This window comes from Fusarium mangiferae (genome assembly GCF_900044065.1).
Source record: "Fusarium mangiferae strain MRC7560 genome assembly, contig: FMAN_scaffold008, whole genome shotgun sequence".
In the NCBI taxonomy this organism is placed as follows: domain Eukaryota; kingdom Fungi; phylum Ascomycota; class Sordariomycetes; order Hypocreales; family Nectriaceae; genus Fusarium; species Fusarium mangiferae.
Genome location: NW_024573928.1, coordinates 1,312,322 through 1,339,046, shown reverse-complemented (window position 1 = coordinate 1,339,046; position 26,725 = coordinate 1,312,322). Strand labels below are relative to the sequence as shown.

At 50.0% G+C, this 26,725-nt stretch overlaps 10 protein-coding genes across 10 annotated transcripts; 3 read left to right on the top strand and 7 right to left on the bottom strand.

Moving 5' to 3' along the window:
- Window positions 1-46: 46 nt before the first annotated feature.
- Window positions 47-2,031, top strand: FMAN_11393 (uncharacterized protein; the record flags this gene model as incomplete). The annotated part of the gene is made up of 2 exons (XM_041834200.1): window positions 47-786; window positions 837-2,031. 2 exons carry the CDS (start codon window positions 47-49, stop codon window positions 2,029-2,031), a joined length of 1,935 nt encoding a protein of 644 aa, XP_041684487.1.
- A 497-nt stretch (window positions 2,032-2,528) lies between these two features.
- Window positions 2,529-6,803, bottom strand: FMAN_11392 (uncharacterized protein; the record flags this gene model as incomplete). The annotated part of the gene is made up of 2 exons (XM_041834199.1): window positions 2,529-6,349; window positions 6,416-6,803. 2 exons carry the CDS (start codon window positions 6,801-6,803, stop codon window positions 2,529-2,531), a joined length of 4,209 nt encoding a protein of 1,402 aa, XP_041684486.1.
- Window positions 6,804-8,486: 1,683 nt separating this feature from the next.
- On the top strand, window positions 8,487-10,160 carry FMAN_11391 (uncharacterized protein; the record flags this gene model as incomplete). The annotated part of the gene is made up of 1 exon (XM_041834198.1): window positions 8,487-10,160. One exon carries the CDS (start codon window positions 8,487-8,489, stop codon window positions 10,158-10,160), a length of 1,674 nt encoding a protein of 557 aa, XP_041684485.1.
- A 277-nt stretch (window positions 10,161-10,437) lies between these two features.
- Window positions 10,438-11,063, bottom strand: FMAN_11390 (uncharacterized protein; the record flags this gene model as incomplete). Its single annotated transcript, XM_041834196.1, has 4 exons — window positions 10,438-10,522; window positions 10,583-10,754; window positions 10,808-10,965; window positions 11,029-11,063. 4 exons carry the CDS (start codon window positions 11,061-11,063, stop codon window positions 10,438-10,440), a joined length of 450 nt encoding a protein of 149 aa, XP_041684484.1.
- A 767-nt stretch (window positions 11,064-11,830) lies between these two features.
- FMAN_11389 (uncharacterized protein) lies at window positions 11,831-13,687 on the bottom strand (the record flags this gene model as incomplete). The annotated part of the gene is made up of 3 exons (XM_041834195.1): window positions 11,831-12,576; window positions 12,628-12,807; window positions 12,859-13,687. The coding sequence occupies 3 exons, from the start codon at window positions 13,685-13,687 to the stop codon at window positions 11,831-11,833; spliced, it is 1,755 nt and encodes a 584-aa protein (XP_041684483.1).
- Window positions 13,688-15,027: 1,340 nt separating this feature from the next.
- FMAN_11388 (uncharacterized protein) lies at window positions 15,028-16,299 on the top strand (the record flags this gene model as incomplete). The annotated part of the gene is made up of 2 exons (XM_041834194.1): window positions 15,028-15,111; window positions 15,166-16,299. 2 exons carry the CDS (start codon window positions 15,028-15,030, stop codon window positions 16,297-16,299), a joined length of 1,218 nt encoding a protein of 405 aa, XP_041684482.1.
- Window positions 16,300-16,585: 286 nt separating this feature from the next.
- Window positions 16,586-17,532, bottom strand: FMAN_11387 (uncharacterized protein; the record flags this gene model as incomplete). The annotated part of the gene is made up of 3 exons (XM_041834193.1): window positions 16,586-17,263; window positions 17,328-17,417; window positions 17,476-17,532. The coding sequence occupies 3 exons, from the start codon at window positions 17,530-17,532 to the stop codon at window positions 16,586-16,588; spliced, it is 825 nt and encodes a 274-aa protein (XP_041684481.1).
- Window positions 17,533-18,004: 472 nt separating this feature from the next.
- Window positions 18,005-20,714, bottom strand: FMAN_11386 (putative gamma-adaptin precursor; the record flags this gene model as incomplete). The annotated part of the gene is made up of 5 exons (XM_041834192.1): window positions 18,005-18,091; window positions 18,150-20,214; window positions 20,271-20,459; window positions 20,510-20,633; window positions 20,705-20,714. The coding sequence occupies 5 exons, from the start codon at window positions 20,712-20,714 to the stop codon at window positions 18,005-18,007; spliced, it is 2,475 nt and encodes an 824-aa protein (XP_041684480.1).
- A 664-nt stretch (window positions 20,715-21,378) lies between these two features.
- FMAN_11385 (putative class I alpha mannosidase) lies at window positions 21,379-23,267 on the bottom strand (the record flags this gene model as incomplete). Its single annotated transcript, XM_041834191.1, has 2 exons — window positions 21,379-22,519; window positions 22,573-23,267. 2 exons carry the CDS (start codon window positions 23,265-23,267, stop codon window positions 21,379-21,381), a joined length of 1,836 nt encoding a protein of 611 aa, XP_041684479.1.
- Window positions 23,268-25,125: 1,858 nt separating this feature from the next.
- On the bottom strand, window positions 25,126-26,105 carry FMAN_11384 (Calmodulin; the record flags this gene model as incomplete). The annotated part of the gene is made up of 6 exons (XM_041834190.1): window positions 25,126-25,160; window positions 25,220-25,432; window positions 25,488-25,613; window positions 25,771-25,786; window positions 25,863-25,919; window positions 26,103-26,105. The coding sequence occupies 6 exons, from the start codon at window positions 26,103-26,105 to the stop codon at window positions 25,126-25,128; spliced, it is 450 nt and encodes a 149-aa protein (XP_041684478.1).
- Between the last annotated feature and the right edge of the window lie 620 nt (window positions 26,106-26,725).

Sequence of the window (26,725 nt, the reverse complement as noted above, 5' to 3'; positions counted from 1 at the left end):
ACGTGACCCCTCACGGATATGCCTTCGTCTTGATAGCATCGCCATCATGCCTCAAGACCCTGCTGCCGCCCTCAGCGCCTTGTTGCGCCAATCCTCCGTCGAAGATCACGACGAGGCCCTCAAGATTGCCAACGCTGCACTCAAAGCTAACAAGAACGATGTCGACAGCCAACACACCCGTATCATCGCCTTGCTGAAGCTCGATCGATTCGACGATGCTTTGCGCGCCATTGCTGATGGCTCCCCCGCCCTCCACGCACGAATTGCCCTCGAACATGCCTATGCTCTCTACAAGACGGGGAAGCTTCACGAGGCTACTTCTGTCCTCCAGGCTTTCGGTCTTGGGAAGAAGAGGAGTCTACAGCATGTTGCCGCACAAGTTGCTTACCGTGCTGAGCGCTTCGATGAGGCTTGCAACATCTACAGCCGTCTACTCGACACCCATCCCGCAGATGAGGAGAACGATATCAGCATCAACCTTCGGGCCGCTTTTGCCCAGTCTAGTTGGTTGGGATACTCGGTCACTGACAAGATTTCCGTCCAAGACTCTGATGGATTTGAGCTGTGTTATAACGCTGCATGTGCACATATTGCCAACGGCTCTCTTGAGACTGCAGCCGATCTATTGCAGCGTGCAAGTCGACTGTGTGATGCCTCCGATGATTTGACAGATGAGGACAAACAGGCGGAAATGCGGCCGATTCTTGCACAGCAGGCCTACGTCTTTGCCAAGTTGGGCAAACTCAAGGAGGCTCTCGATCTCTATAACTCCCTATCAAGCGCAAAGTAGGTTTTACTGCAATTATGCTCAGGGCTGAACTGACTATCATGGGCAGAGAAGAAGATCCCGATCTGGCACTAATAATTGGCAACAACCTCGTCACTTTGGAGCCAAAAGACGAGAACCCCTATCTTCTCGAGCGAAGATTCTCGACCCTGACGGCCGAGGCAAGAAATGCCAAGCTCTTCCAGCATCAGTCTGATATCCTGCGACGCAACCGACTAACCGTCGACTTGCAAATCCTCAAGGGTGCCGGAGTCAAGCGTCGCACCGATGCCCTTCTCGCCGAAGCAAAACATCCCTCGACAGCTGCTGAAACTAGCATCCTCTCTGTTCTTAACGCTGCCGCCAGCGCACAAGGAACATCCGGGAAGCAACTTCTGAACAATTTACAACGACTGACCCAGAAAAGACCACATGATGTCGGCCTAGTGTTAACTATTGTGCAAATACAACTCAATGAAGGAAAAGTAGGCTCTGCTCTGTCTATTCTTGAGTCTTTCCTTCAGCGTCTCGAAAAGAACGAGACTGATGATTCTCAAAATGCTCGATTCAGCTCTGGTCTTGTTGCCCTTACTGTGACCCTTTTGAGGACACAGGGGCGCGAATCTTCGGCAAAGGCTGAACTTGTCAAGGCCGCTACATACTGGCAGTCACGTCCGGCTAGCTCAGCTGTCTCACTCCTCGAAGAGGCTGGCATCGAACTAATGAAGTCATCCAACGCCCAGGATTTGCAACTCGCGGGCACTTCATTCCAGAAACTAATCGATGAGCGGAAGGGCTCGGACATTGCTGCGGCTGGCCTTGTCGCATCCTTGGCTCCCTCAAACCCCTCTCGTGTGGAAAAGCACCTCCAGAACCTCCCTCCCGTGGATTCGCTTATCGAGGGCATCGATGTAACAGCTCTCCTCGCCGCTGGTGTTGCCACCGCAGCCAGGAAGGCAGGTTTCTCAACTTTGAAGCGCTCCGCTCCTTCAGGACCATCCGAAAAGACAAGCAAGCGACGCAGAAAGATCCGCCTTCCCAAGAACTACGTCGAGGGTACCAAGCCCGACCCTGAGCGCTGGCTGCCTTTGCGTGACAGAAGCTCGTACCGTCCCAAGGGCAAGAAGGGTAAGAAGAAGGCTGTTGATTCAACACAGGGAGGAATCGTGAAGGAAGAGGAGACTCTGGAGCTTGTAGGCGGAGGAGGTGTCAAGGTTGAGAAGGCGCCTCCGCCCTCCAAGAAGAAGAAGAAGGGTAAGAAATAGTACAGCAGTTTACGGATACTGCATATGCATTTATTACTCTGTTTCAGTATGATATTCTTGACCACTGATATGGGGTTTCCATCCGTGTATTCGCCCTGGCTCTATCGGTGCAATTCCTCCTGGCTGTCATCAAGGTCAAAAGAATGGATGATGTTATGTATGCACATTCACTCAATTTCGATTCGACTGAAAAATCAAAAATTGATTTCTAACGCTGACTTTTAATGCTCTGCCCAAGCCCTGGTGCAAGCGAGTACAAATGAACAAAAGGCCTCGGCCACTATAGAATATCTAGAAACATATGTCCACGTCATCACCCCCTTGACATGAGTCCACCACACTCGGCATCTCACGTCTGCTTCTTCTGTGGCCACTCAATAACACAAGTATAACGGAGGTATTCACAACGCCCGTCCCAGCAAGCCCCAATTCTATATAAATAAACGTTATGCGCGCGGACTATACTCCACACGAGAGCCCTCCATATCTACCCAGTATCAGGCGTTAACGGGCTGCACGGGCCGGCTCGGAAGCTGCTCTATATCCTGAAGTGACTCAGAATCCGAGTCTCGACTTTCAAGATCGTCCTTCTTGATGCTTCGGCCTCTTCTTACACCGGTACCGTCTGACTCCTCGTCCGTCTCTGTCTCCATAGGAGGCAGGGGACTGCGGCGTCCATCTGAGAAGCTGACTGCAACCTCACTCTCCGTATCCGACGGTATTGTTAATCTACCGCCAGCTGATGTGCTTCTAGCTGCTTGGGCGGTCGAATACTTCCTATGCAGTTCGCGGAAGCTTCGTGCGGTTGCAGTGCTTGCGCTTGCAATGGATTCCCTACGCTCGCTCGACTCCACCGGCACACCAACGGCAGAGTAGAAGTCTTCATCCTCTGGCCCACTAGGCATTGGCGACAGCGGAGGATCTTGCTGCTGTGAGGACTTTCGAGCACGGATTTTCTCATCATGTGTCATATTCTGCAGGCCATCACCGAAGTTAATGACTGATGCTTTCTTGCCATGCACCACGAAGCTCCCCGTGCCTCTGGAAAGTTGATGCTCTTGGGTCGATTCTTCCCCTGACCCAGCGACCTCCTTGCCCTTGCGGCTGCCACGGTGGTGCGAGAGATGCCCAGTGCCCTCTCGAAGAGTGCGTTGGAGACTGCGGCGAATTTTGCTCCTGTCACCCTTGTCTGTGGGTGTCCCAGACTCCCCAGGTACATCAGCACCTGTTGAAACAGTTGCTTTGTCTGTAGGGTCACGGCTGGGCCGTTGCTCAAGTAGGCCGGCTTGCTCCAGAAAGTCTTGTTCATCGGCGTCAGGATCATGGTTTCCGTCGTCCTCCTTGCGCAATGGTGGCTTGTTACTTTCATCTTGGGCCGAAGGGAGTTTTGCTAGCGGTGTGGAAGGGAGGGATGCTATGGGAGACTGGGCGATACTAGATATTGACCCATGCCTGGTGCTAGCAGCTTCTGGTCGAACAAAGGAGAGATCGCGTGAGCTATGCCGGCGTTTAGTGGCACTCTGAGGAGGTGTTGTGAAGACCTGGTCCAGAGGTGAATCGACAGCCTCCGTGACTTCGGCTGTGTTAGGGACTTGGACGACCTGAGGCTCGGTGGGTGTTCTTGGGCCGGCCTCGGTTCCAGAATGATGCGTTGACCGCGATCCTCTACGTCCCACGTTGCCCCGTGGCGTAGGTGACCCTGTTCTCTGTGAAAGTCGGTTTGACTGTTGCTTGGTAGGAGTAAAGGTCGAGGATGGGTGTTCTTCTTCGAGATCCTGTATCAAGATATCACGGTGGCATTTGTGTTTCCACATATCTTGGCGCGTCCACTTGAGCTGAGCAGATATCCGTGCAGCAGCAGATAAAAGCTGTTCCCTCGTTCTTGGCTGGATGGGCGCGAGGATTAGCAGGTGGCGTGCGTTCCTGAGCTGGTGCTCCAGCTGTTTCTGAATCTCCTGCACATGTTCATCTGCTTCAGCAATCTTCTGTTTCATCACGTCTCTTCGAGCAGCTGAGATATCTTCGGCCATTTTATGGTCTATTCGACTCCTCGCAATAGACACTGGCCCGGTTGGTGTCTGGATGAGGGTGGCAGCATCAGCGCTATCCAGTCGACGTAAACCTCGGCGACTCTGTCCGTCATAGTTGCCGCCAATGACACCACGCATCTTAACACCCGTAGTCCGGAAGGCGGCAGCATAATTGAGTTTCGCGAGCCAGTCGTTCATTTCTTCTTCATTATCTGCCAATAGCACTTCTTCTAGACCACCCTGCCGCACGTAGACGAAAGCGTTCTTGTGCTTCTTATAGGCCGTATCATGGAGGGCCACGGCAGCATAAGTTGACATGAGACCGTCTGGTTTGAACTCTTGAAGCGGAGGTGTGAAGATCAACGGTGTTCCATCATGTCCCGCCTTGATGTGGTTCTCATACTGATGCATTAGAGACTTCACCCAGCCTGTGTTGCGGAAGAAGTAGAGCTGCGCCCCAGTAAGAATGGCGCCCCATTCCTGCCACGGAGACCTTGCCTTGCGTTTCTTCGCATCTTTCCGCCAAAGTAATCCAACCTTGGTGACCTTGATGTCGACGATACCGGGATGTGCCTCGGCCGGGTTGCTAGCTGTCTGTTCCGTCATGAAAGCGTCGGGTCGAGACCGGGCCGACACGATCTGCAGTACACCTGTTCTAAAAAACGTTTTCTGCAAGTCCTTCAAGTTCAGGCTAGTCGCAGAGCCTAGGTAATTGTAGTGATCCTCCAGCTCCATGACATCTTTCAAGTTTGGTCTCAGGGCATCAAGGCTTCCGTCCAAGATCAGGGTATAGGGATCGATGGGTTCCTTGACAGCTCGTTTTGCGGGGTCGTTTACTGTAGAGGAGATCAGAGGTTTTCGTCGAGATTTATGTGATGCATAGCGGTCGCTTGTAGGGTCTAAATCATCCTCAACGTGAATAAAAGGGGTATAAGTTATGTTGTCATAAAAACATTCCAGAATGTCGTCAAATATGCCTTCTCCGTTTGTGTTCTTCAGGTAATCAGCTTTTTGCATTTTGTGCTTGTTATTCTTGTTGAAAACATCGGTATGTAGAATGAGTAGGGAGAATGCAATGAAGTACGCCTGATCAGGCGATGAGTAAATGCCTGGGTTACACTCATGATAGCGGTTAGCAAACGCTTGTAAGCAGCGGTCGATCTGCTGTGTTTCCTTAGGTAGCTCAGCTTCCATGAGCAGTTTCCGAATAGCCATATCCATAGGATCACCAAAGAAGCTAAAACTGCGCATGTAGCTCCGAAGGACTGAAGTCATGAATGGATCAGCGCTTTTTGAAAGAGTCGCAGCAATGATGCCTCGGCTGGCAACTTCTTCGACCCGCGCAAGGTATTTGGCGGGTGATTCATCTTCATTGCGTTCTGGAAGAACAAAGGAGTCCCTGGCAAGCTGGAGTGAGTTGTTTTTAGATCCAATGGAACCGGGGGTCGTAGGAGTCATCGTGCCCTGGCGACTAAGTTCTGAGTTCTGCCGCAAACGACTGAGGCCAAACAAATCACCGAAGCTTTTACGGCCAGTAGAGGACGACGTTCGTGTCGTCGGCGGTAGAAGGTGATCGTCATTAGAGTCACGGCCCATCGAACTCATAGTAGAGGACCTTCCTCTCAACAAATCGCCCCTAGTGGGTGAAGAATGCCCCGACTGAATCCCCCCAGGTGCCACCAGAGTAGTCGCAGGTGATTGGCCTGACCTTAAATCGGAATCTCCTTTGGTAGTGTTTCCGCCAGCTGTTTGGCCGCTCTGGGCGGAAGCTGGTCGTGGGGTCGTGGAAATTCCAAGGGATGAAGCCGAGGAAATGCCTGGGGGTGCTTTTCCTTGCTGTTGAAGATGCGCAAATGGAAAGAGAGGCTCTGGTGCTTTCTTATGCCGTCGCAATCGAAAGAAAGGGCCTGATTTCTTGGGTGTCGTCTCCGGGCTCTGATAGGACGAACTCTGGTGAGACAAACGATCGTTGGAGCTAGCATCAGACCTGGATGACTCGGAAGGGCGGTTTGGAGGTGTTAAGATTGTACCATTAGGACTACTCGTTGTAGCTGTTGTCGATGGTCGCGGGGATTCAGGTTCCTCCAGTGTAGCGAGCGTGGGGCGCCGTCTGTCATCAGTAAAGGATTTCCGAAGTGTCTTCTGGCGTCCAGTTCCATTGTTGGTGTTGACGTCCTCACGGGGTAAATCCGTCGAGCGACGGAACCTGGCAGTCAGGCCTATCCGTGACGATTTCTTTTTCGGCCCATTGAAGTCGTTTGTTGGAGCGGTGGTAATGATTTCGGGTGCTAAGTCGAACACAGGTTAGCTAAGCATGTCCCAGCTGCGAAGTACGGTAGATAGGGGTGTGTTACGTCGCGGAACGGGCGGCAGCTTCTCGGATTGTTGCTTGGCTCGTAGAGACAGTTGAGAATCACTCGCGTTTCGGAAACGCAGGACGGAGAAGCGATGATGTTTGCTGTTTTCTTCTTGTATAGGAGGGGTGTCTGGGCGACTTCCAGGGCGACTCTCGGTTTGACTCTCGGGGAGGCCTTCAGGACGGCTAGTTGTTGATTCGCGAGCTAGCTCACGAGGTTGCTGCGGGTGGGAAGACTCTCCAGGTCCTTGTCCGTCGTCATCGCTGTGGTCGGGCTGAGAAGGAACTGGAGGAGGAAGATCGCCGGATGCGCTGGGTTCGAAGAGTGTATGTCGGCGTTTTTCAGTGTCATCAGACAAGTTGCCTCGGCGGCGACGAAAAGCCATAACGGCGACTGATCATGATACGCAGCCAGCCCAGGCGTTGTCAAGACCAGGCGACGTCGGTGAGAGAGCGTGCCAGTTGAGGGCGGCAGGCGTCTCACGACCTACCAAGCGAAAGGCTGGTACCCAGTCGCGATGATGTTCATTGAGACAACTCGAGGTGCCTAAATCGATGATAAGAATTCAGCAAGAGTGAATGTCGCGTGGAAGGTCCGGATTGTGAGCGCTGTCGATGCAGCGTAGTAGTTAGTACTTAGGTTAGTAGTTAGGTAGGTAGTTGGAGGTTGATCCGTTTTCGATCACTTCCATTGAGCATTCACTTTCCGCGGGAGCTTTCCCACCAAAGCCAGGGGCTGCTGGTCGTGGCAGCCTCAATTAACCCAGCCCAGCCCATATCATCCCAGCGCATGTCAGACTACCGATGCACAGTGTCCGGACCCACTACTACAGTAGGTAAGGCATGCGGCTGGGAGTAGGGGGTTCCTGAAAGACCCGCTGTAAAAGGCCCTTCAGGTGCAAAGAAGCTAGCCCGCTGGATTATTAGTGTGGCTGGTGTAAGGAGGTGATGATCGAGAAACATTGTCCTAAGAATGGGCTGAAATTACAGCTTAGGCATCACTACCATTTCTTTTTTGATATCTTTTGATCCCATCTCTGGTGACTATTGTAGACAATATGTCTGTGACGTGGCGATACGCGCAACGTAAGCCTAAGTACTTACGTACCTAGGTAGGCAGTAATATACAGTATAATCAGCACTGGTGGTCACTTAGATGTATCCTCTGGCATCATTAGGTCGACGAGAGAGTATGGATACAAATGTTGATTCTATTTCTCGTAAAAATAAAATAAATAAAAAATCTGAAACTGGGATCGAGAATCCGAACTTGCTCTGACAGCCTCAGAGTAAGTAAGCCCGCAAATAGATTCGACAGATTTTGAGAAATGAACGATAACTTCATATTGCTTATTCATATGCACTAGCGAGTCCTAAGAACAAGTGTTCCATGTTTCAATATCTCCCTGCCCGTGATATACCCAAGGCCACGCCACATGGAGAAGGTGTCAATATGGGTGGCTTGGTCTTTGTATAATGGTTATAAGGTAATTTTGCTATATTACTCAAGCGACATATTCTTGGTCCTTGTTCAGATCGCCCTTGAATCCCGGTGTATGGAGTATATAAATGTGTGCAACTAGGTACCAGTTAAAAGCTGTATAGGTAGGATTCGTGATAAATGAGGTCCCAATGTCCATTTCTGTGTCACTTCGTATTAAACTAAGCATTTATGAATTCTTTTACATGTTCGCATAAACACCTTGTTGTATCCGACTACCTTCTTAAAATCTAGTATTGTTTTATTTGCTTCAATTCCGATGCTTCCAACGCTTTGTGAAAAACTACCTACCTACATACTTGTCTGAATGATGGACCAATAATGACTCCCACGTCAGCCCCACATAAACCAGCAACAAGCGGCTGCGTGCGTTATCATCCAGGCTAACTAGAGGCAGTGTAATCTTCAAACATCGTCACTCATAAATTGATAATTGTCGCTATATCCGTCATACACAATCGTCAAATATTCAGCTGAGGGCTGATAAGCCTCCAATCCAATCCCGGCCACTTCAGGCAATCAGTGTCAATTGATCGAGTCGGCTGCGCGTTCTCTTATAAGACGCAAGATGAGGTTACCTTTACTGGCAGCGAGTATGCTGCTTCTGCAGGCCTCCAGCGCCCACGCCGCTGGTATCGATACACATCGTGCCATCCCAGATTTACAAAATAACGAGAATAATAATAATGACGCGAACAAACGACTATTCCCTTTCCTTTCTAAACTTCGCGACAAGGCTATCGAGACCGTCTTCGGACGTCATCCGAGTAAAAACACCCCGCCGCCCGTCATCAATCAACTACGCGCACAATACCTCAATCAGTTGGTCCTCCGCTTCAACGTCACTACTTCGCACGAAGAGGGAGCCCTTGCCGATGCCGCTGCTCGACTGTTTCTCGATGTCTGGGCCTTTACCGATGACTATGTCGACATCCGCCTACACGCTGACGAGGTTCGACCTCTGCTGAGCTTGCTTCCCAAGACACTACATGCATCGCACTCGATTCTGATCCCGGATTTGGCCGCCGCCGTCTATAAATCACTGCCTATCGGAGGAAACCCAACTTATTACGATCCTAAACCCGCCCCTCCGGTCCTGAAAGTCGCTTCTTCGCCTGGAGACAACCTCTTTTTCCAGGATTACCAGTCTCTGCCAGTCGTGATGAGATGGATGCGTCTCCTTGAGGCTATGTTCCCATCCTACGTCAAGTACATTAACATCGGCAAGTCATACGAAGGCCGCGATATTCCTGCCCTGCGAGTGGGGATTCCGAACACAGCACCGGATGCGCCTCGGCGCAAAACAATCATGATCATGGGCGGCTCTCATGCCCGCGAATGGATCTCAACGAGTACTGTCAACTATCTGGCGTGGTCTTTCATCACTAGCTATGGTAAAGAACGGATGATCACAAAGCTGTTGGATGAGTTCGACTTGGTCTTCCTCCCAATTGCGAACCCTGATGGTTTCGAGTATACCTGGCATATCGATCGGCTCTGGCGCAAAACACGACAACAGACTAACCTTCAGTTTTGCCGTGGACTGGACCTGGACCGAGCTTACGGGTACGAGTGGGATGGCTCACAGGTTCAACGGGACCCATGCTCTGAGAGTTACGGAGGAGAGAAGCCTTTTCAGGCCGTTGAAGCGGTGCACATTGCCGATTGGGCGCGGAACCAAACCTGGAACAATAATGTTCGATTTGTCGGCTTGATTGATTTACATTCATACTCTCAGCAAATTCTCTATCCTTACTCTTACACTTGCTCTGTCGACCCTCCCAATCTGGAGAATTTGGAAGAGCTTGCCGCAGGTATTGCGAAGTCTATCCGTCTATCAAATGGAGAGTCGTACACGGTCGCATCAGCGTGTGAGGGTGCGGTCTCAGCTCGCGAATTCAGCGGTGGTCGTTACTGGTCTCGCATCGAATCTGGCGGTGGATCAGCTGTCGACTGGTTCTATCATGAAATGCGAGCCCACTACAGCTACCAGCTCAAGCTTCGAGATACCGGTAGCTACGGCTTTCTGCTTCCCAAAGAACACATTGTTCCAACGGGAGAAGAGATATTCAATGCAATGAAGTATTACGGAGACTATCTCTTGGGTAACAATGGCATCGAGTCCATTACTAAGGCTGAAGAGGATGACAAGTTGGAGATGCATGAAAATCAGCCAGTCCAAGATTCTGAGCAAAACCCTACCGTAGGACAGGAGCTAAGAAGGAGAAGGCTTCGTAGGTGAAGCTGATGTATGTTTGTACGGGATGCAGGAGGGTATTGGATAGGGATTTGGTATGAGATTTACGATTGAGCCTTTATGATTTAATTTTCTTTATTTCTTTTAGGAATTGGTCAAGTTGCATGTAATAATGGATTGACAGGTACGCAGGCGTCTAATGGTCACAGCAAAAAGCAGGAAATAGCAACGATGGGGAATTCGTGGCAGGTCTAGTTAAGTAAAACAGAAACTAATATCATGCATATATCGCATCTTTCTAAAACCTGTCCGTCAGTCCGACTTAGTTGCCCAGGGCAAACATGATGGAAGTATAGGCGGCTATGCACTTGAGCGACGTATCGCAGAGGAAAGAGCCGATTGAGCCACTAAGCCCGTCAAGTTAGCAAATATCACAAGATGGAGACTGCCTCAGTAGGTATACATACCCCATGCGTCCCTTGGGGCCACCAGCAGAGTAGCCAATGGCGTAGAATACACGAGAGAAGGCCCAGCCAGCACCAAGAACGGCAGAGGCAACGGGGAAACGAAGACCAGAGATCAGAAGAGCACCAAGGAAAGAGATCTGGTTCTCGGTGAAGTTGGCGTGCGAGCGCTGGGCTGTAGAAGAGAGAGTTAGTACTTGAGACTTGGGTTTCGTGGGTGGTACGAACCGCAGTTGAACTTGAAGGCCTCGGCGTCCTTCTCAGCGAGCTCATTGGAAGCGTAGGCGACGGGGTACTTGATACCACTTCGCTTGCGAGCCTTGCTAGTGAGGAGAACGTGGAGAGTGTTGATGAAGAAGGTGGATGTGGCGGCCACGAGGACGAGGCTAGGAAGAGTGTCAGTTGTTTGTGTTTGAGGTTGAGGTTGAGACAGTGGGATTGTGCCTTACCCGTATTCGGCGGGGAGCTCAAGAACGAGAGACATGATGGAGAGAAGATGGGTTGACTACGAGGAGTATGAAACTGAATGTAGATAGTTGTGTAATGGCAAGAGTTGAGCTGGTACGGTCTTGTCAAGGTGTGGTTCTTAAATAGTGATTAATGGGTTCCCAGTAACGGGATGATGAAACTACCAACGGAACGGACCTAACGTGTCCGGGAGAGTCAGGTTAGCTCCACCAGGGGGAACAATCCACCGACTAAGGTATTCTCGTTGTCTCGAGTCAAGTCTATGCCATGGCCAATAAAGCACAATCGGAGGGTTCTAATCCCAGGCAGTTGCGGGAAATCATATCAATTCTGTCCAGTAAATAGGTGCTGTGTGTATAAGACAAGTCATCATCCACTCTTGTTCAGCCTCGGAGTATCGCTCATACGGGCGAGATCCGCTCCGCGCGACGAACCGAATAGAAATTTGACGGACGTATTTGATGGCGAGAGTAATCCCCGAGTCTTGATTTTCGTACTGTGATCATATTTCGGATTTCAATGCCGTCGGCTTAATTGGATCATCCGAGTCATTGGGTGTGAGGTTGAAAGTTGAAAGCTGGTGTAATTGGCAGGGGCCTAAAAACCAAACTCCGCAGCTACCAATGCAGGTACAAGCCTAAACTCCGCAGGCTACATACTGTACTCCATATGCTCGAGCGGCAATGAATGATGATGACTGCCTCCATATCAATATGACAATATCGATTGTCTGACTTTTTCCAGAAACGCCAGTGGATCGACTTCAATGACACTGGCCCATACTCATCTAGTGCACCTCTCTTCAGGTGACCGCCATTGGAGACCCAACCCTGCAAAGACTCTCCGTTCTGCAGTTTCCATATCAGGGGCTTCATCGCCTCCAGAGGTTCCTTCAAGGTCAACCCATCTGCCATCTGCCCGGCGCCGTATTCCACTGCTGTCGAACTTGTAACCCTTGACTTTCTTGCAATAGCGTCGAACATCTCTCTGGAATGTCGTGCCGCCACTCCAACCTAGTACTGCGCAGCCCACCGTCTTCCACGGACTGATAATGATATCGACCCGTCGATGCGGTGCATCGTTTTTGCTGGAGTCCTGCCAAACCACCAAAGCCTTGTCGAGTGTGTCAAAGCCTGAGCTGTTGGACTTTTCCCCTTTCCACGATACCGGGCGCTGTCCTCGATCAGAGTTGCGAGTCGACAGTGTCAGTGTATGTGTGATGAGTTGGGCCTTTTCGAGGGCCACGACAATCTTGGTTATCGCATTCAGTGTTTTGTTCTCATTTCGGTGACTCAAGACAACATCAGCATCACCAGGTTGTTGCTTGCCTCGCCGATAACCGCCCGCAATGACCATCTCAAATCCTGGGTCAATCAGGCGGGCGTGTTCCAGTATTACAGCGGCAATGGTCGCGACTTCGTCTCGGGGAATCCCCTGCAAGAACTCGTTGTAATATTTGACTCCAAGTTGCTGCGAGCGACTGAGCGTGTTCCATCCGAACTCGACGAGATCATCTAGATCTCTCCATCCTAAAGATCATTAGTTTCCTTTGTGTTAAGGAAGCTCGTTTTCGTGCTCACCCTTTTGATAGAAGTCGTGGGCGGTGACGACCCCAACTCCCCATACGTTGTAAAAGAGTTTGAGGACTATGGTTTTAGGGTCGGTGTTGGCCTCGCGTACTTCTACTGATTCACCTGTCTCCTTCCAGTGATGCCATAGTTCGGCGATTCTATCACCGCAACCTGGCAACCGTGCAACTTCTAGGTGAATTCTTAGCTGCTAGCAGTACCAAACAAGACAGTAATACTCACCTTGGGAATTCCCAAGCACGTAAGGGTACGCAGCGATCGAGGCAATGGATGTGGAGTAAGCTCTCACACCGACCTCATCCTCTCGGAGTTGACGAATGGTTCGTATCTCAGTGAGGATGTTCACAAACGCTTCATTCGGCGGATGCATATACGTCGGTCGCTGACATGAATACGTGGTTCTCAGAAACTCAGGTATCACGGGCAGTGTGATGTCGTGTTCCGATGTCGTTTGATGAAGGAGACTGGGTGCATTTTGCGACATTGTTGTCGAGGCATCGTGACGCCTTTTGTGCCCATTGGATGGCGAGGTGCTTGATGACTGCGCTTTCTTCTCGAGAAGGGCACGCTCAAGAATACTACTAGCTGGTGAAGTAGAGCCTTTGGGTAATACAGGTGCGAGTGTTGTTTCACGAGGCAAGACTCGATTACACTGGAAGATCAAGTAGTGGTCCACGGGTAAGAGTTCTTCCTTCTCCCACGAGTCTAGGAGCCATGAAAGTTTAACAACCTTGACTATGTCTGTCCCAATTTCGGGTTGTTCTTTGACTCTCCTCCGCTTGGGATCTGGGCTACCACCCGAGTCATCGGCCACAGCTGGATAATCAACTTGGTGACTCTCCTTTTGAGGTTCCTCTACAGAGGCAAACTCGAATTTTGCCCTTCTCAGCTCAAACTCAGCGCGTCGTTGCTGCGATATCTTTCCGAGCACGATCTCAGCTTCATTGATGTCATACGTCAATGTAGGGATTCGTTCTTCGAGATGGTGCAGTTCTTCAGGTTTTAGATGTGTTGAGAGGAGGAAAATCCGCGGAAGGCTATCGAGTCTCATCACAGCAACCCTCCGGCAGATGTGCTTCAGCCTCTGGTGTGGATGGAGAGAATTCTGGCTATTCGTGGAATATCAAGGCTGTGGTGACTGACGTGAGTCTCATACTTGCACGCGCCTGGCTGATTGAGTTAGATGATACAGTAAATAGGTCGTGAATTGTAAGTTCTGTTCTTCGAATATGAGTTGTCTCACTTATCTTCATACAGTGGTGGCGGCCAGATAATTACTTCATTTGGTATGAATGACGTGGAGATGGACAAATCGTAAGGGCATAGCTTCAAGTGCTGAGGTAGAGAGGAAATGGCTTCATTGACGTGGGAAAGGACTCTGTCTCGATTTTATCCATGTCAGCCACGGCTAGTCGCATACCTTATGCCCATAACTCCTTCTGCAGGTTAATATGCGACTTCCCATTTTATGCTGTCACAGCTGGGCGAGGTAATCCCAATTCTTCATTACCTACCTACTAACCTGCCTTACCTACCTACCTACATGTAGTAGGTGTTTGCTCAGACCGAGTACCTAGATGGAGGGAGTGACCAAGACGACCAAGAAGCTTTTTGAGATTGTGCCTTTTCTCGTTCGAGATCAGATAGTCTAGAGCCGTTGGAGGCAATACTATGAATTTGATTTTGCTTACAACTGTTTCATTTCGATCCAATGTAATGTATTCCTAGTGCATACCTATTATGAAACCTTGATGCCCTATGAGTCAAGTGTAAGTAAGTTGACCGTGTCTTTGTAGGGTAGTCTAGATTCCACGTCACTGGCTCGTGGGGCTTGAGCTCTGCGATTCCCGTTAAGGGAAGTGTGAGGAGTTAGCGCATCTAGATCCGTTGATTACTTAGTACTTAACTGACTTATGAAAGAAGATGTTACCTAAGGTACATTGCATCAAGGACATTGGGCCTCTGCCGTAATTGTTGTATGAGACCCATGATAAATATGTCTACTCGCTCAATATTAACGCGAATGTATATTGATTTCGCAAGCCTTTGTCACGGTTAGGAGCGTTTCCATTGTAATTGACTTCAAGGCATATCTGCTGTAAATCTAGCGGCGGCGGCGGCGGAGCCGGCCATTTAAGCTCCGATCGGCCCATGTAACAGTGATTGGGGTCTCTTGTACTCCGTAGAGGACATCAACCTCAAAACCGCAAACCGCAATCGCATACTTTGCATCTTTTCTTCTATTCTCCCAGCTTCTACTCCTTCTTTCAACCCCTTCTATTTCATCAGCCCGTTATTTGACTTGTATGACTCACGGTTACTGCCCACACACCATCCGCAGTCACATACACACTTTCTCCAATATTTTACGCACCTTAGATCTGACGGGCCATGGATCTCGATATTGAGATGGACGATGCCGTCGACACGGTTCACGACGCACCCATTCTCGACATCGGTCGCGATGATATCCTCGTAAGCTTGACTAACAGTCAGACTGCTGCCATCCGAAATTGACTTCCCTTCCAGCAACCTGACGAGCCTGAAGAGCCTGGCGAGGTGGCTGAAGACGACCCTCCGGCCGACGACTCAAAGACCCTCGTCCCGACAAAAATCCACATCAAGGGTGTCGACTCTCTTCACACAACCGACATCAAAGCCTACGTCAAGGCTCACTTCGGCGATGTCGACAGAATCGAGTGGATTGACGATTCTTCCGCCAACCTCATCTTTCCTTCTGAACCCACGGCGCGTGATGCAATTGTTGCCTTGAGCTCTGTTCCCGTCGCAGATGCCACAGCATTGGCAATCGGAGAGACTCTGCCTGCGAAGCCTTTGGAAGGGAAGCCAGAGATTTCTCTCCAGGTGAGATTTGCAGTACAAAGCGACAAAAAAGAGGTCGGTGCTGCCTTGCGCAGCCGCTATTATCTCCTTCATCCTGAGCACGACCCCGAGGAGCGACGGCGCAGGAATCAGGAAAACCGGTCAAGGTACAGGGATCGTGACGATGGCTATCATAGGGGTGGCGAGGGCCGACGACGACGCGCCTCTGACGACGACGTTGAGACGTTTGAAGCCAGCATGTACGATGATGCGCCTCGTCCAACACGGAGAAGACGCGATTCAGACATAGAAGAACGACCACGCTCATATGCTCGTGAGAATCAAGGCAAGGAATTGTTTTCAGGCCGGAAAACACAACGCGACCGATCTGCATCTCCCAGGCGCGATAACGATGGCGACGATCTAATGGATGAGAGGGCTAGCTCATCTGGGAACAGAGCGCGAGCGCGGGATCTCAAGGATCGCATATCAGGCAGTAACAATTCCAAGGAGTTGTTCCCGACCAAGAAGTCGATTAAGCAGTTTGGTGGAGGAAACCTGGATACCCTTGAGCGAGCGATAGGATCAGCCCGCCTCAAAGATGAAGATCGCCCCAAGATTGTTTCCGTGCCTAGTGCACGAGGCGATGGCAACTCATTCAACATCCGCGGCATGGCGAGCCAGCAGGGGAGTGGAGAGGGTTTTGCGATTAAGGGTGCTGCTTCAGCTAACGCGCGCGAATTGTTCCCTACTAAACTTGGCAGCAACAATACTGGCAAGGAACTATTTGGAGGAGGGAGATCGAAGCAACGACAGAAGGCTGAGGACCTTTTCTCTTGAACAGGGACTTCATCGAGACATGGTACACATTATACAATAGCAACGGCTGAACTGGGCTAACAACACGGACGCATAAGTGATGGGTGCTGGTAACTATATATATGGTTTTGTAAAGATACCAAGGCGCATTCAAACAGATACATTATGGGTTCTTTCATCTTCAGTTTCCAGATATGAATTCCAAACGGATGTTTTATAAAGATGGTGGGCTGAATTGTATGAAGTTTCGTGGTTATCGTGATCTGGAGCTTATTCATCTACAGATGCTATGCTACGCTGCCGATTCCTACCACCACTTCTCAAGCACAACTCTGTTTTTGTCCATCCCCCTGTCTCTTGTTAAGCCATCAACTATTTCATCCGTCATCGTCGCGGGGCCACAGACATATACCACACTGTTGTTCTTCTCACCCACAGCCTCCTTCACATCTTCAACTGTGAATCTCCTTTCATGAACATCAAGTTCACGGCTCTCGACCTGCCCGTCATATATCCCTGTGGTAAACAATTTCAAATCTCCAATAAGTTCCTTTTCTGTAAACCATTTTCTGATTCTCTCCAGGAAAAGAACACCCCTGAGACCCTGCGCAGGTAACTTGCTAGCATAGAGAACCTTGACCTCCAGGTTGTATCCCTCTTCAGCTATATGCCCCATCATACTGACGAGTGGGTTGATCCCCACGCCGCCCGCCACAAATACCACATGGCTTATGCCGGTGACGGGTATCTCTGATGGTGGGAAGACAAAGCTTCCTCCAACACGCACCTGTAACTTGGAACCAGTAATATCGGACGGCGACTGCCAGAGCCACGCCGCTGGAGGGTTCTCTGGGGATTCTTGTACTGCTAACTCCAGGTAGGGAGACTTGGGATCGGCAGCCGCGCGAGGTGTAGATGTGAGTGTGAAGCCGCCTGGTTTGGGGTTCTCGGGGATGTATGTATCAAGCCATTGACCGGCCAAGAACTAGATACTGTCAGCATTCCTCCTTGCGAAAGACTGAAATTAATATGATATATGCTGTATGTACCTTGGTTGGCCCCGACTCGAGTTTGAGACAATATAGCCTAATTCGCTCATTCACCTGATCTACACGCTCGAGTCTTACATCCAGAAGGCTCTGATTCGCCGAATATCAGTCAATGATATACAATGGACCTGTATTGATATGAACCAACCTCATCTCGTGGCTCCTGAGCTGTCCTTTCTAGATGACCACTGCGTTGAGTCGACATGGCTTTTGATCTCGCGCAGAAGGCTATGGGGTTGATGGCAGCAAGTCCCAAGCTTCGACCCGATAAAGAGAGATTAGGACTAATGGTTGCAAGTTTGAGAGGCATGAATGCACATAAAACCGTCCAAGGGCGATTATATCCAATGGCCTCATGTTAGCATGTGCATGTCATACCCAGGCCTAGGTAGTGGGGTGGACTACCATTTACGTAGGTAGACTCACAGACGCTGAGTCAGGCGATAACCTACGGAGTACACACCTGCATCTTCCTGGAGGCAACGACGGTCATACTGTACGCTTCGGCGAATCAGATTATTGCATAGAATTTTGTTGTAAAGAATAATGCTTGACCGTCCGTTTTAGAATTCTATCTTCTCCAAGCCTAGCTCCTGGAGTCCACGACCTCGAGTTACATTACCTTCCCCAAGACACTATATGCCTCGTTATCCCGTAAATTGTTATACCAAACACATCTAGGACGACTCTGTCCAGTTGACTTGATCCATGACCTGTCCAGCAGTTGGGTGCGTGTATGCAATCCTCAAGCGTAGACGCAGAGGCTAAAACATTTATTAGTATATCGAATTTGTTTTGCCGGGAATTGGGAACAACACTTACCCCTTTGCATCCGGACACTCGCATCATCTGGCTGGCTTCAGCTCCAGGTCCGAGGTCCGATGAAGAGATGCTCAGCAGTTGCAGCTTCTGAGACTTGGGAACGGCAGCTTGTAGAGATACGTTGGACAAATTTGCTGAACCAGAAGTGTTGACGAACTTTGCGGTGGCTTGAATCATACCCTCTGCGTTGCGTTGGATCTGGAATGTCACGTTAAGGTCATTTGCGTTATAGCAGGGAATACCGGCAGGTGCCTGAGGCTGAGGTGCTGACGACACAGGAGACATGAGGTCGAGGTTCGATGATGGTGGGGCTGGAGAAGCCGTAGATGGCACAGGGGCAGAGCCAAATAGGTCCATGATATTCGATACATTGGATTGCTGAGGAGGTGGCGAGGAGGCAGATGGAGGAGGAGACGAGGTACCACCTAAGATATCGGCGAGGAGATCAGTGTTGGTCGTTGAGGAAGCAGCTGGTGACGCAGCAGGCGCGTCCATAATATCCAGGAGGTCTTGTTCTGTTGGCTTGATGACTCTTGACTTCCTGTTGGCGGTCTTCTTCTTTGTAGGAGCTTGTCCAAGAACACGAGACTCCTCCTTGATCTGAGGAATAGGCATCTTCTCGAGCACTCCACGTCGGACCTGATCGAAGCTGAATAGGTTGCCATATTCAACGACTCGCTGCTGAATCTCGATATCGAGGCTGGTCTGGTGATATTGCAGGATCCTTCGGATCTTCTCGATCTGAGCTGGGTCAGAGAAGCGGGTTGTTAACTTCATCAAGGCTGTCACAATGTACTCTGTTGACACTTGTGTGGCGTATGCACTGTTAAGAATCAAAGAGAACAAGTCGACAACCTCATGCTCCTTAACCTCCTGCACAAGCTCCTCTTCCTCATATTGTCCACCCTTGAGCAAAGCGTCTGCATATTCGCCGATACACCAAGCACCAGCCTGCGTCAGACTCTCCTGAGTAATGTCTTTCTTGAGGTTGATATAGAGTTTCTGGACAGCATAAGTCTGTAGCTCAGGGGTAGTAGCGACGAGGCGAACAAATGATGATAGGATCTGCTCCTTGACGTAGTTACCGGCAAGAGACAAAACTCGGAGCATTGTGTCGAAATGCCATCGCTTGTTAGGCGCAAACTTGTCAGCGGCGATACCTATCTGGCTGGTCATTGTTGGCTTAAACTCATTATCGGCAACCTCCAAGAAGGCAAGAAGCTCCCGAATCAACACTCGAACATTGCTCTCGTTAATCAAGGTAAAGCTCAGGTCCAGAGCTCGACGGCGAATACTGATATCAGGGTCTCTCAAACATTCCAGGATGGTGTTTCGATGTCTCTGCACAGCATTGGGCTCGATGGCGACAACCTTGATCAGGGTGTTAAGAGCCACGTATCGGATGTTGTTATCGCGGTTGGTGAGGAACTTGCCCAGAATGTTGACACCGAGCACCCTTAATCCAGAATCGGCCTCGATGTCGAGAATCGTGCGCACAGCTTCGTACAGGATGGAATTCCCAACATTCTTGGATGATTCGGTATTGGTAGCAACCTGGGCAAGGATATCGTTGATCTGCTCGCTGGTCTCTGCATCACCCACAGCCAGGACTCGCAGAAGGTGAAGGATCTTGACCTGCAGGAAAGGGTCGGTAATACCAGTAACGTCATGTTCGGGTGCGTAGCCTGAAGTAGCGAGCCCTTTCAGAGTTCTAACAAGTCCCGGGACAAAAGGCCTGAACTTTTCAACAATTCCTTCTTCTCCGCCCTCCTCCTCATCTGCTTCGCAGAGGCTTGTCACCAGAGTAAGACCGCAGAGCAAGACGCCGTGGTTTCTGTCGGACAGAAGCTGTGTAGCCTTGTCAATAAAGTGCTCTTGTAAGTCTGGAACCTTTCGACATATGCGCATTGCGCACAAAGCCGCCTTTCTTCGAATATATGGGTTGGCTGTGGCTACGAGGGTCTCGATTTCGGGGAAGAGATCCCGTGACATCTCAATCGAGGCGATATTTCCTAGTGTACAGAGAGCAAGTCCAACAACATATTGGTTGGAATGTCCGAGATCGCTAAACCAAAATCAGCAACCAGATGTTCGATTTGTAGGGCGTTAGGAGAAGTATACTTCTTGAGGGAGTTGGTAACCAATGTCAAGACTTCTTGATTTTCATCCAACAACAAACTTGTAGCCAGATGTCCCAGACGTTTATCGGCGAATCGAGGGGAGGCGAGGAGCTTCAAGCATTCGATCTGTCCAAAATGGGTTCGCTCTCCAAGGGTGAACAGGTAGAGTAACTTTGCGACGTTGTTACGACTGCCTGCGCATCAGTATCTCCATCCCTCCAATAGCACTGTTGAACCCACCGAATGTTGGGATCGTGGCTCTCCTCTCGAAAGCTGGCGCGGATGGCAGCACTCTCTTTCTGAATGACAGCTCGCTCGTCTGCGATCGTCTTGGCCGCACGCACATTTCGAATGAACTGCTTGACTATCCCGAGCAAAAGTAAAGGTAAGCCTCTGACTGATCAGATCGCGAAGGATAGCTCGTCGGTGCCATACGGGAACTCATCTTGGGAGGACAGACCCAGCGGTTGGGCCGTCTGGTCGATGCTTATCCAGGGGTTGTGATGGAAGCGATGGGGGCTCGTCGAAGCTCAATCAGCTCTGGGATAGAGCAATGAGCTACTATTTCTTTATGCGTGTCGAGGCGGAGGACAGAATAGGGAGGTTTCGTCAGAGCCTAGGTACTCAAAGCAGCTAAACAAAAGAGAAACCGAGTTGCGCCGTCAAGTTACAGGTCAGTGCCAGTGTCAGTGACGGTGTGTGCTGTGCTGTACTTCTGCTTGCGTTGCGGCGGACCTTTCAGACGGGACGTGGGGCACAGAGCAGACCTACACCGAATTAGATTTGCTTGGCAGTACTATGTACGTACTGCGTTAGTCATCGCTAGATGAAATAAGCTTTGTTGAATCCATTAGGTAGTAGGTACTACTCCGTACTTCCCAAGGTCAGGTATGTTAAGGCACGAACGAATACATACATCATTAAAGGAAAAGAACAAAAAGAAAAGACACAGAAGAAACATAATCACAATAATAAGTATACTTGTTTATTCGTACACACATGATATTACAACTCTAGGAATACACACAAAAACCGCTCATACACCGTTTAACCCTTTTCCGTCTCATAGGCACCTTTAATAGGTACACATCCGTCCTCCACACACAATCTTACTTTACATCTGGACGACTTAGAGGATGTGCTTCTGTGTTCAGCACCCACTCATCCAAGCTGATAACATCAAATTCGCTGAAGATGAGATAAAAGTACTTGAGAGTCTCTGCCAACCAGAAACTCTCCATACTGTCCATCTTTGTAGGCTCTGCTTTGGTGACATCGTCTATCGCTGAAGCCGCAATCTCAGTTCGTGTCACCTTCTCGATCGTCTCGAACATGGTCCACGCCTTTTCCATCCATTGTGCATCTCCTGTGACGCGATACATGATGAAGATGGACTCGATAGCCTCGGGTCGGAGAATGTATCGTCCATCGCTCACGTCGATCATACCTTTGGGAAGGTTGTGCTTCTTGACCACGTCTTGAACCGTTGGCTTCTTCCAGTCTGATCCTCTCAACGGCGGCGCCCTGAAGTCAGGAGCGTGTTGTTCTTCAATAGCCTTGAGCCAACGGTCTTCGTTCCAGGTGCAATCGCTCGAGTCCTTAGCATCGACGCCGCCACACGAGATGAAGTTGAAGACCTCAGGTCCAAGTCCCGTCTGCGTAGCCTGATAAGCCCAGATACATCCATCTGTGAGCTGGGAAGCGATCTCGAGATCTGCGGGGCGGTTGAAAATCTTGCTGCCCATTGCTACCATACCGCCAGCGAAGCAGGTCAGATGCTGGCCTCGTGCAACATAGGTGTACTTGGGTTGTTCGCCTGGCAAATCGGTCACCTGGTAGTCTCCAGAGATGAGGACCGGCTTGTCCGAAGGTGTCAATGCTCGCTTGAAAAGGTGCTTGATGGCAACAGGGATGAAGTTTTCGTATAGTCGGCGTGGCTGCTCTAGTTGGCCGCCAAGAAGAAGATACCACTTGGGAAGATACTCATACAGCGAGTCAGACATGCCACCAAGGGTGAAGTCTGAACCAGCATGGAAGGCTGGTGTATAAGCATCAACGACTACCGGCCACATGCCAGGAAGGCGAGTGTTGAGCTGTGTAGATTCAAACTGGTCTCCAATTCTCTTGACAGCGTCATAAAATCTCGGGTTGCCGGTTAGCTGAGATAGTTTAGTGAGCTCGAGACTCAAAGAACCAAGTTCAGAAACAAGAGCCTCCCGCGAGGGAGACTGAGCTTGGCCGTAAGCAGATCTAAGCATGTTAGCCACAATGTCAACATGTGATTAATGTCGAGGAAAACTCACTTCTTCCATTCCCATCGAGTAACTGGCATGTGGTTCGGTGTATCAAAGGCACACATGAGCAGGTCTCCCAGCTCAATAGCCTTCTTCAAGAGAATAGGATGAGCTCTTCCGCTCAATTCATATGCCGACAGGAATCCACCAAGATAGCGAATGTTGGTCTCGAAAATGTTGATAGTTGCCATGGGACTCCTGGTGAAATCAATACCGTCTGCAGCGGCAACAGCTTTGGTGAACTCGTCCTTCATGTCCATGATCCACAGGGTATCGAGGGCATCGACCAGAGTGGCAGCCCAACCGCCAAAGGGGTCCTTGGACTTGCCGGTCAACGGGGTCACCTCGTCGTGCATCCAGGCATAGTTGGAATACCCGCTCCAGCTGTGCTCGAAGCTCTTCTTGACTGCGGCCAATCGCGACAGTCGCAGCTCCTTGGCCGCGGCGCTCTCGACCGGAGCAGCAGCCTGAATCTTGGGGACCTTGACATCTCCGGTGATCTTTGGCAAGGAAGCTAGTTTCTCCTTGGGAATAGGATATTTAGGTAATCTTCGCGTCCAAGCTGTGGCGCCCTTTCCAGCAAGAGGATCTCCATTACCAAACAACTTGAAGCCAGAGTCCGAATTTGACCAGTACCAAAAGCACAAGATCCAGATGAAGGCGACGCCAATCCAGAGACGGCCTCGCCGTAGGGGACCCGCCATTGTGTGAAAAGGCAGTTAGTGGACTGCTAATAAGCAGCACAGGGTCTAGGTGAGAGAAGATAGTGAGGCGTGATCTGGGACCTCACATCGCAGGCCCAGGACGGGAAAAAGGCTGAGGTAAGTCCAAAGGCGTTGATGTTGGAGCTGTCAAAAAGATTGGCGATGTGTCTCGACTTGAGGGGGACCAACAGCAAGTCTCATCCAAGCCCGAGGCCGAGTCTAGACACGTCCCGTCTTATTAGAGCGAGAGGTAGGTAGGTACGGAGTACCTTAGGCTAGGTACGGATAAGAATCGAAGGGACAGGACGGGACCGGGGGGGGTATCAGAAAAAGGGCAAATGACTCTGGTTCTTAGTCGAAAAATAAACCCTCAATCTTCAGCGCATGAATGTCTGAAATCAGTGTCAGTGTATGTGGCTGAGAGCTGTCTCGTCTCTTCTGTCCAGTTGAAAATACGACATGAAATTGCGGCGGGCGGTCTCCATACGTCCATACGCCCATAGGTAGGTAGGTAATCACTAGCCTACTACCACGTGAAGGAATGCGCCGTACAAATATGTGGTAGTGATGAATCCTGCGAGTGCGGCATCTGACATGCTGTACGTACATATGTAGCTAGGTTGCTGGTATGGATGGTAGCAGCAGGGTCCTTTTCCTATTAATTACCTACCTACGGAGTACGGAGTACTGTGCCTGAAAACCTTCCCTTGCTTGGCATTCTGGACAGAACCGTTGTCAATGCGGTTTCACGAAGCACAAACGTTGGTTATGAACTCTTTTCGGTTCTCTTGCCCTGACTGGCCAATGCCACATTTCCCTCTCTGTCAACCCCTTTTGAACCCTTCCTTAATAAATGGCAGCAGACATCTCGAGACTTTGGAGAAAATCAGCTCGTACTCCTGTGGGGTCAAACCTAGCAGCTCCCTTGCAATATAATTAGACGATGTGGCATAGCCATGTACATAAGCTCCCGGCTGCCTTCTCCGACTGGTCTAGCTAAATATTTGGGCTTCGGTTCTTTGGAGCCTTATATCAGCCGTGAGCCACTCATATCCAGCAAGCTTTCAAGGGTTGGCTCCCTCAACAAAGGAGTTCCCATGAACGGATCCTCCCCCTGAGCAGCAAGATCAAAAGGGTAGCTTGAGTTTGACCATTCATGGCGAGGGAGTATGCATGTCAATCATGTTCTGTAGTTTCGGCAGTCATGTTTATGTTTGTACATATGTATGTATGTATGTATGTATGTCCAAAGAGGCTGGGCATGCTTTGACCTTTTTGAGGCCCTGGATTAGTATGTAGATACCCACCCTTATTAGACTACGGAGTACAGGCATTATGCTCGATAAGCCACGCTTCCAGGCTCCCGCCCTGTGGGCTGTAGGGCTGATTGTTCCTCCATGTCATGGCCCAGCGAGAAAATTGGCTCCAACGGCGGACACGTTTTCCAGACCGCCCGCCACCGATTCGTTGCCCCTCACCAAAGCCATTGGATGGTAGGCCATCAGTTGATGCAGACTGGCTATCGTAGCAATCACAAATTTGACAACAGTAAATATACGGGCACGAATATGCAGTTTGCGGGCCAAATGGAAAATTTCTCAGTTGTTAGAAGCCATGTAGGCAGATTCTGTGGCACAAAAGCCACAGAGATAGCAAGTAACACGGGAAGCAAGCCGATTACCCTCCACAACTTCAGTCCAACCAGTCCCAGATGTCCTTCATTTCGCTTGCAGTTTTGCCACTAAGTAAAGAAGATTCAACCAGTTCCCTCCTCATGCCATGCATGTTCGTTACTCATCGACTAGCGAGAGATAGCAGGACCGAAGGTTTGGTCGATGAGGTATCAGAATATTGTCTCTTATTTTTGCATCATGAGCTGAACGAACTCGTTGTCTGTAGTCTTGTCAGTAACTGGACGTTGCTGTTATATATCTTAATCTCAAGCAACCCACAGTCGATTCGGCCATCGCCGTCCTGGTCAGCCTCTCGGATCATCTCATCAACCTCATCATCAGTGAGCTTCTCGCCGATGGAGGTCATGACATGTCTAAGTTCAGCAGCAGAAATGAAACCGTTGTTGTCACGGTCGAACACCTTGAAAGCCTCACGGATCTCCTCCTCAGAGTCGGTATCCTTCATCTTGCGCGCCATCATGGTGAGGAACTCTTTACCCAGTGGTTAGTACTGACCGTCCTCTAATCGTTTTGGAATACTACGCACCAGGAAAGTCGATGGTGCCGTTGTTGTCGGCGTCAACCTCGTTGATCATGTCCTGAAGCTCAGACTCGGAGGGATTCTGGCCAAGAGAGCGCATAACGGTACCGAGCTCCTTGGTGGTAATCTGGCCTAGAGCGACGCGTTTAGCTCATGTTTTCGCTTCAAGAATATCGCATAGACAGAGATGTAAATGATTTGAGTGGTCTGACGCATGCTTTGTTGGATCGATTTTGGGTTTCGCACGGGGCCAACGAAGAAACTTGGCGGAAAGGGGAGCATCACTCACCATCGCCATCCTTGTCCTACATAGCGAGGTTAGCGACAGCTTCTAGAAAGACGCGGCGAGGCAAGGCGGCGAAATAAAAAGGGATGGCTTACAAAGAGAGAGAAGGCCTCCTTAAACTCGGAGACTTGCTCTTCAGTAAGTGAGTCGGCCTACAGAAACAAACTTGTCAGTCTAAACTCTTGAACGGCATCACCAGAACATCAGTTGCAGCCCCTCTCAATAGAGCCGCGGGGTCAATGCTTATTGGCGATAGCGCCAGAGGACAAGGCGGTAAAGCAAATGCTGGTTGATGGGTAGGTCGCGCAACCAAGCAACGGACAGGTCGTGCTCACCATGTTGGATGTATGTGGTAGCAACGGTTGTGATGGTAAAAAAGGTGGATGTCGATCGCACGAGAAGGAAGAAAGATGACTTGGGCAAGTTCTGAGGTCGCGGGGTCTTGAGCCAAGAGTGTCGGACCTTTTCGTTTCACGGGTTTGGTGGGAGCTTTCGTGGGGAGACCCAAAGGTCAGGGGAAAGTCGGTACCTAAGGCATGAAAACGGTACATGCATTAACAAAGGAGAGATAATGCACTGTGTTTTGGATGTTCAGGGGGCTGGTGATCCTGAAATTAGGGGGAGGGACCTCGTCATGGCAGCTCAAGCACACTGTGCGGTTTGCCCAGAGTGATGCTTCGACTTCAGGCGAGCGGCATTTGTTGAAGCATTGTTCGGATAAGGCAGGGAAGAGATGATCTGATAATTTGCACACTTTGTGCAGTTTATCAAGTTATTATCACAAGTTTTTCGAATTAAAAGTCAAGTTTGACATCCAGAAATACACAGCTTGATTTTGAGTAATAGTGTATTGCGGTGATAAGACAAGAGTTCTGCTCTTAGCGGAGGCAAGGTGCCTCACCACCTCACTTTCGATGTACCTAAGGTACCTACCTCGAAAACAGAGCTACCTTTAGGT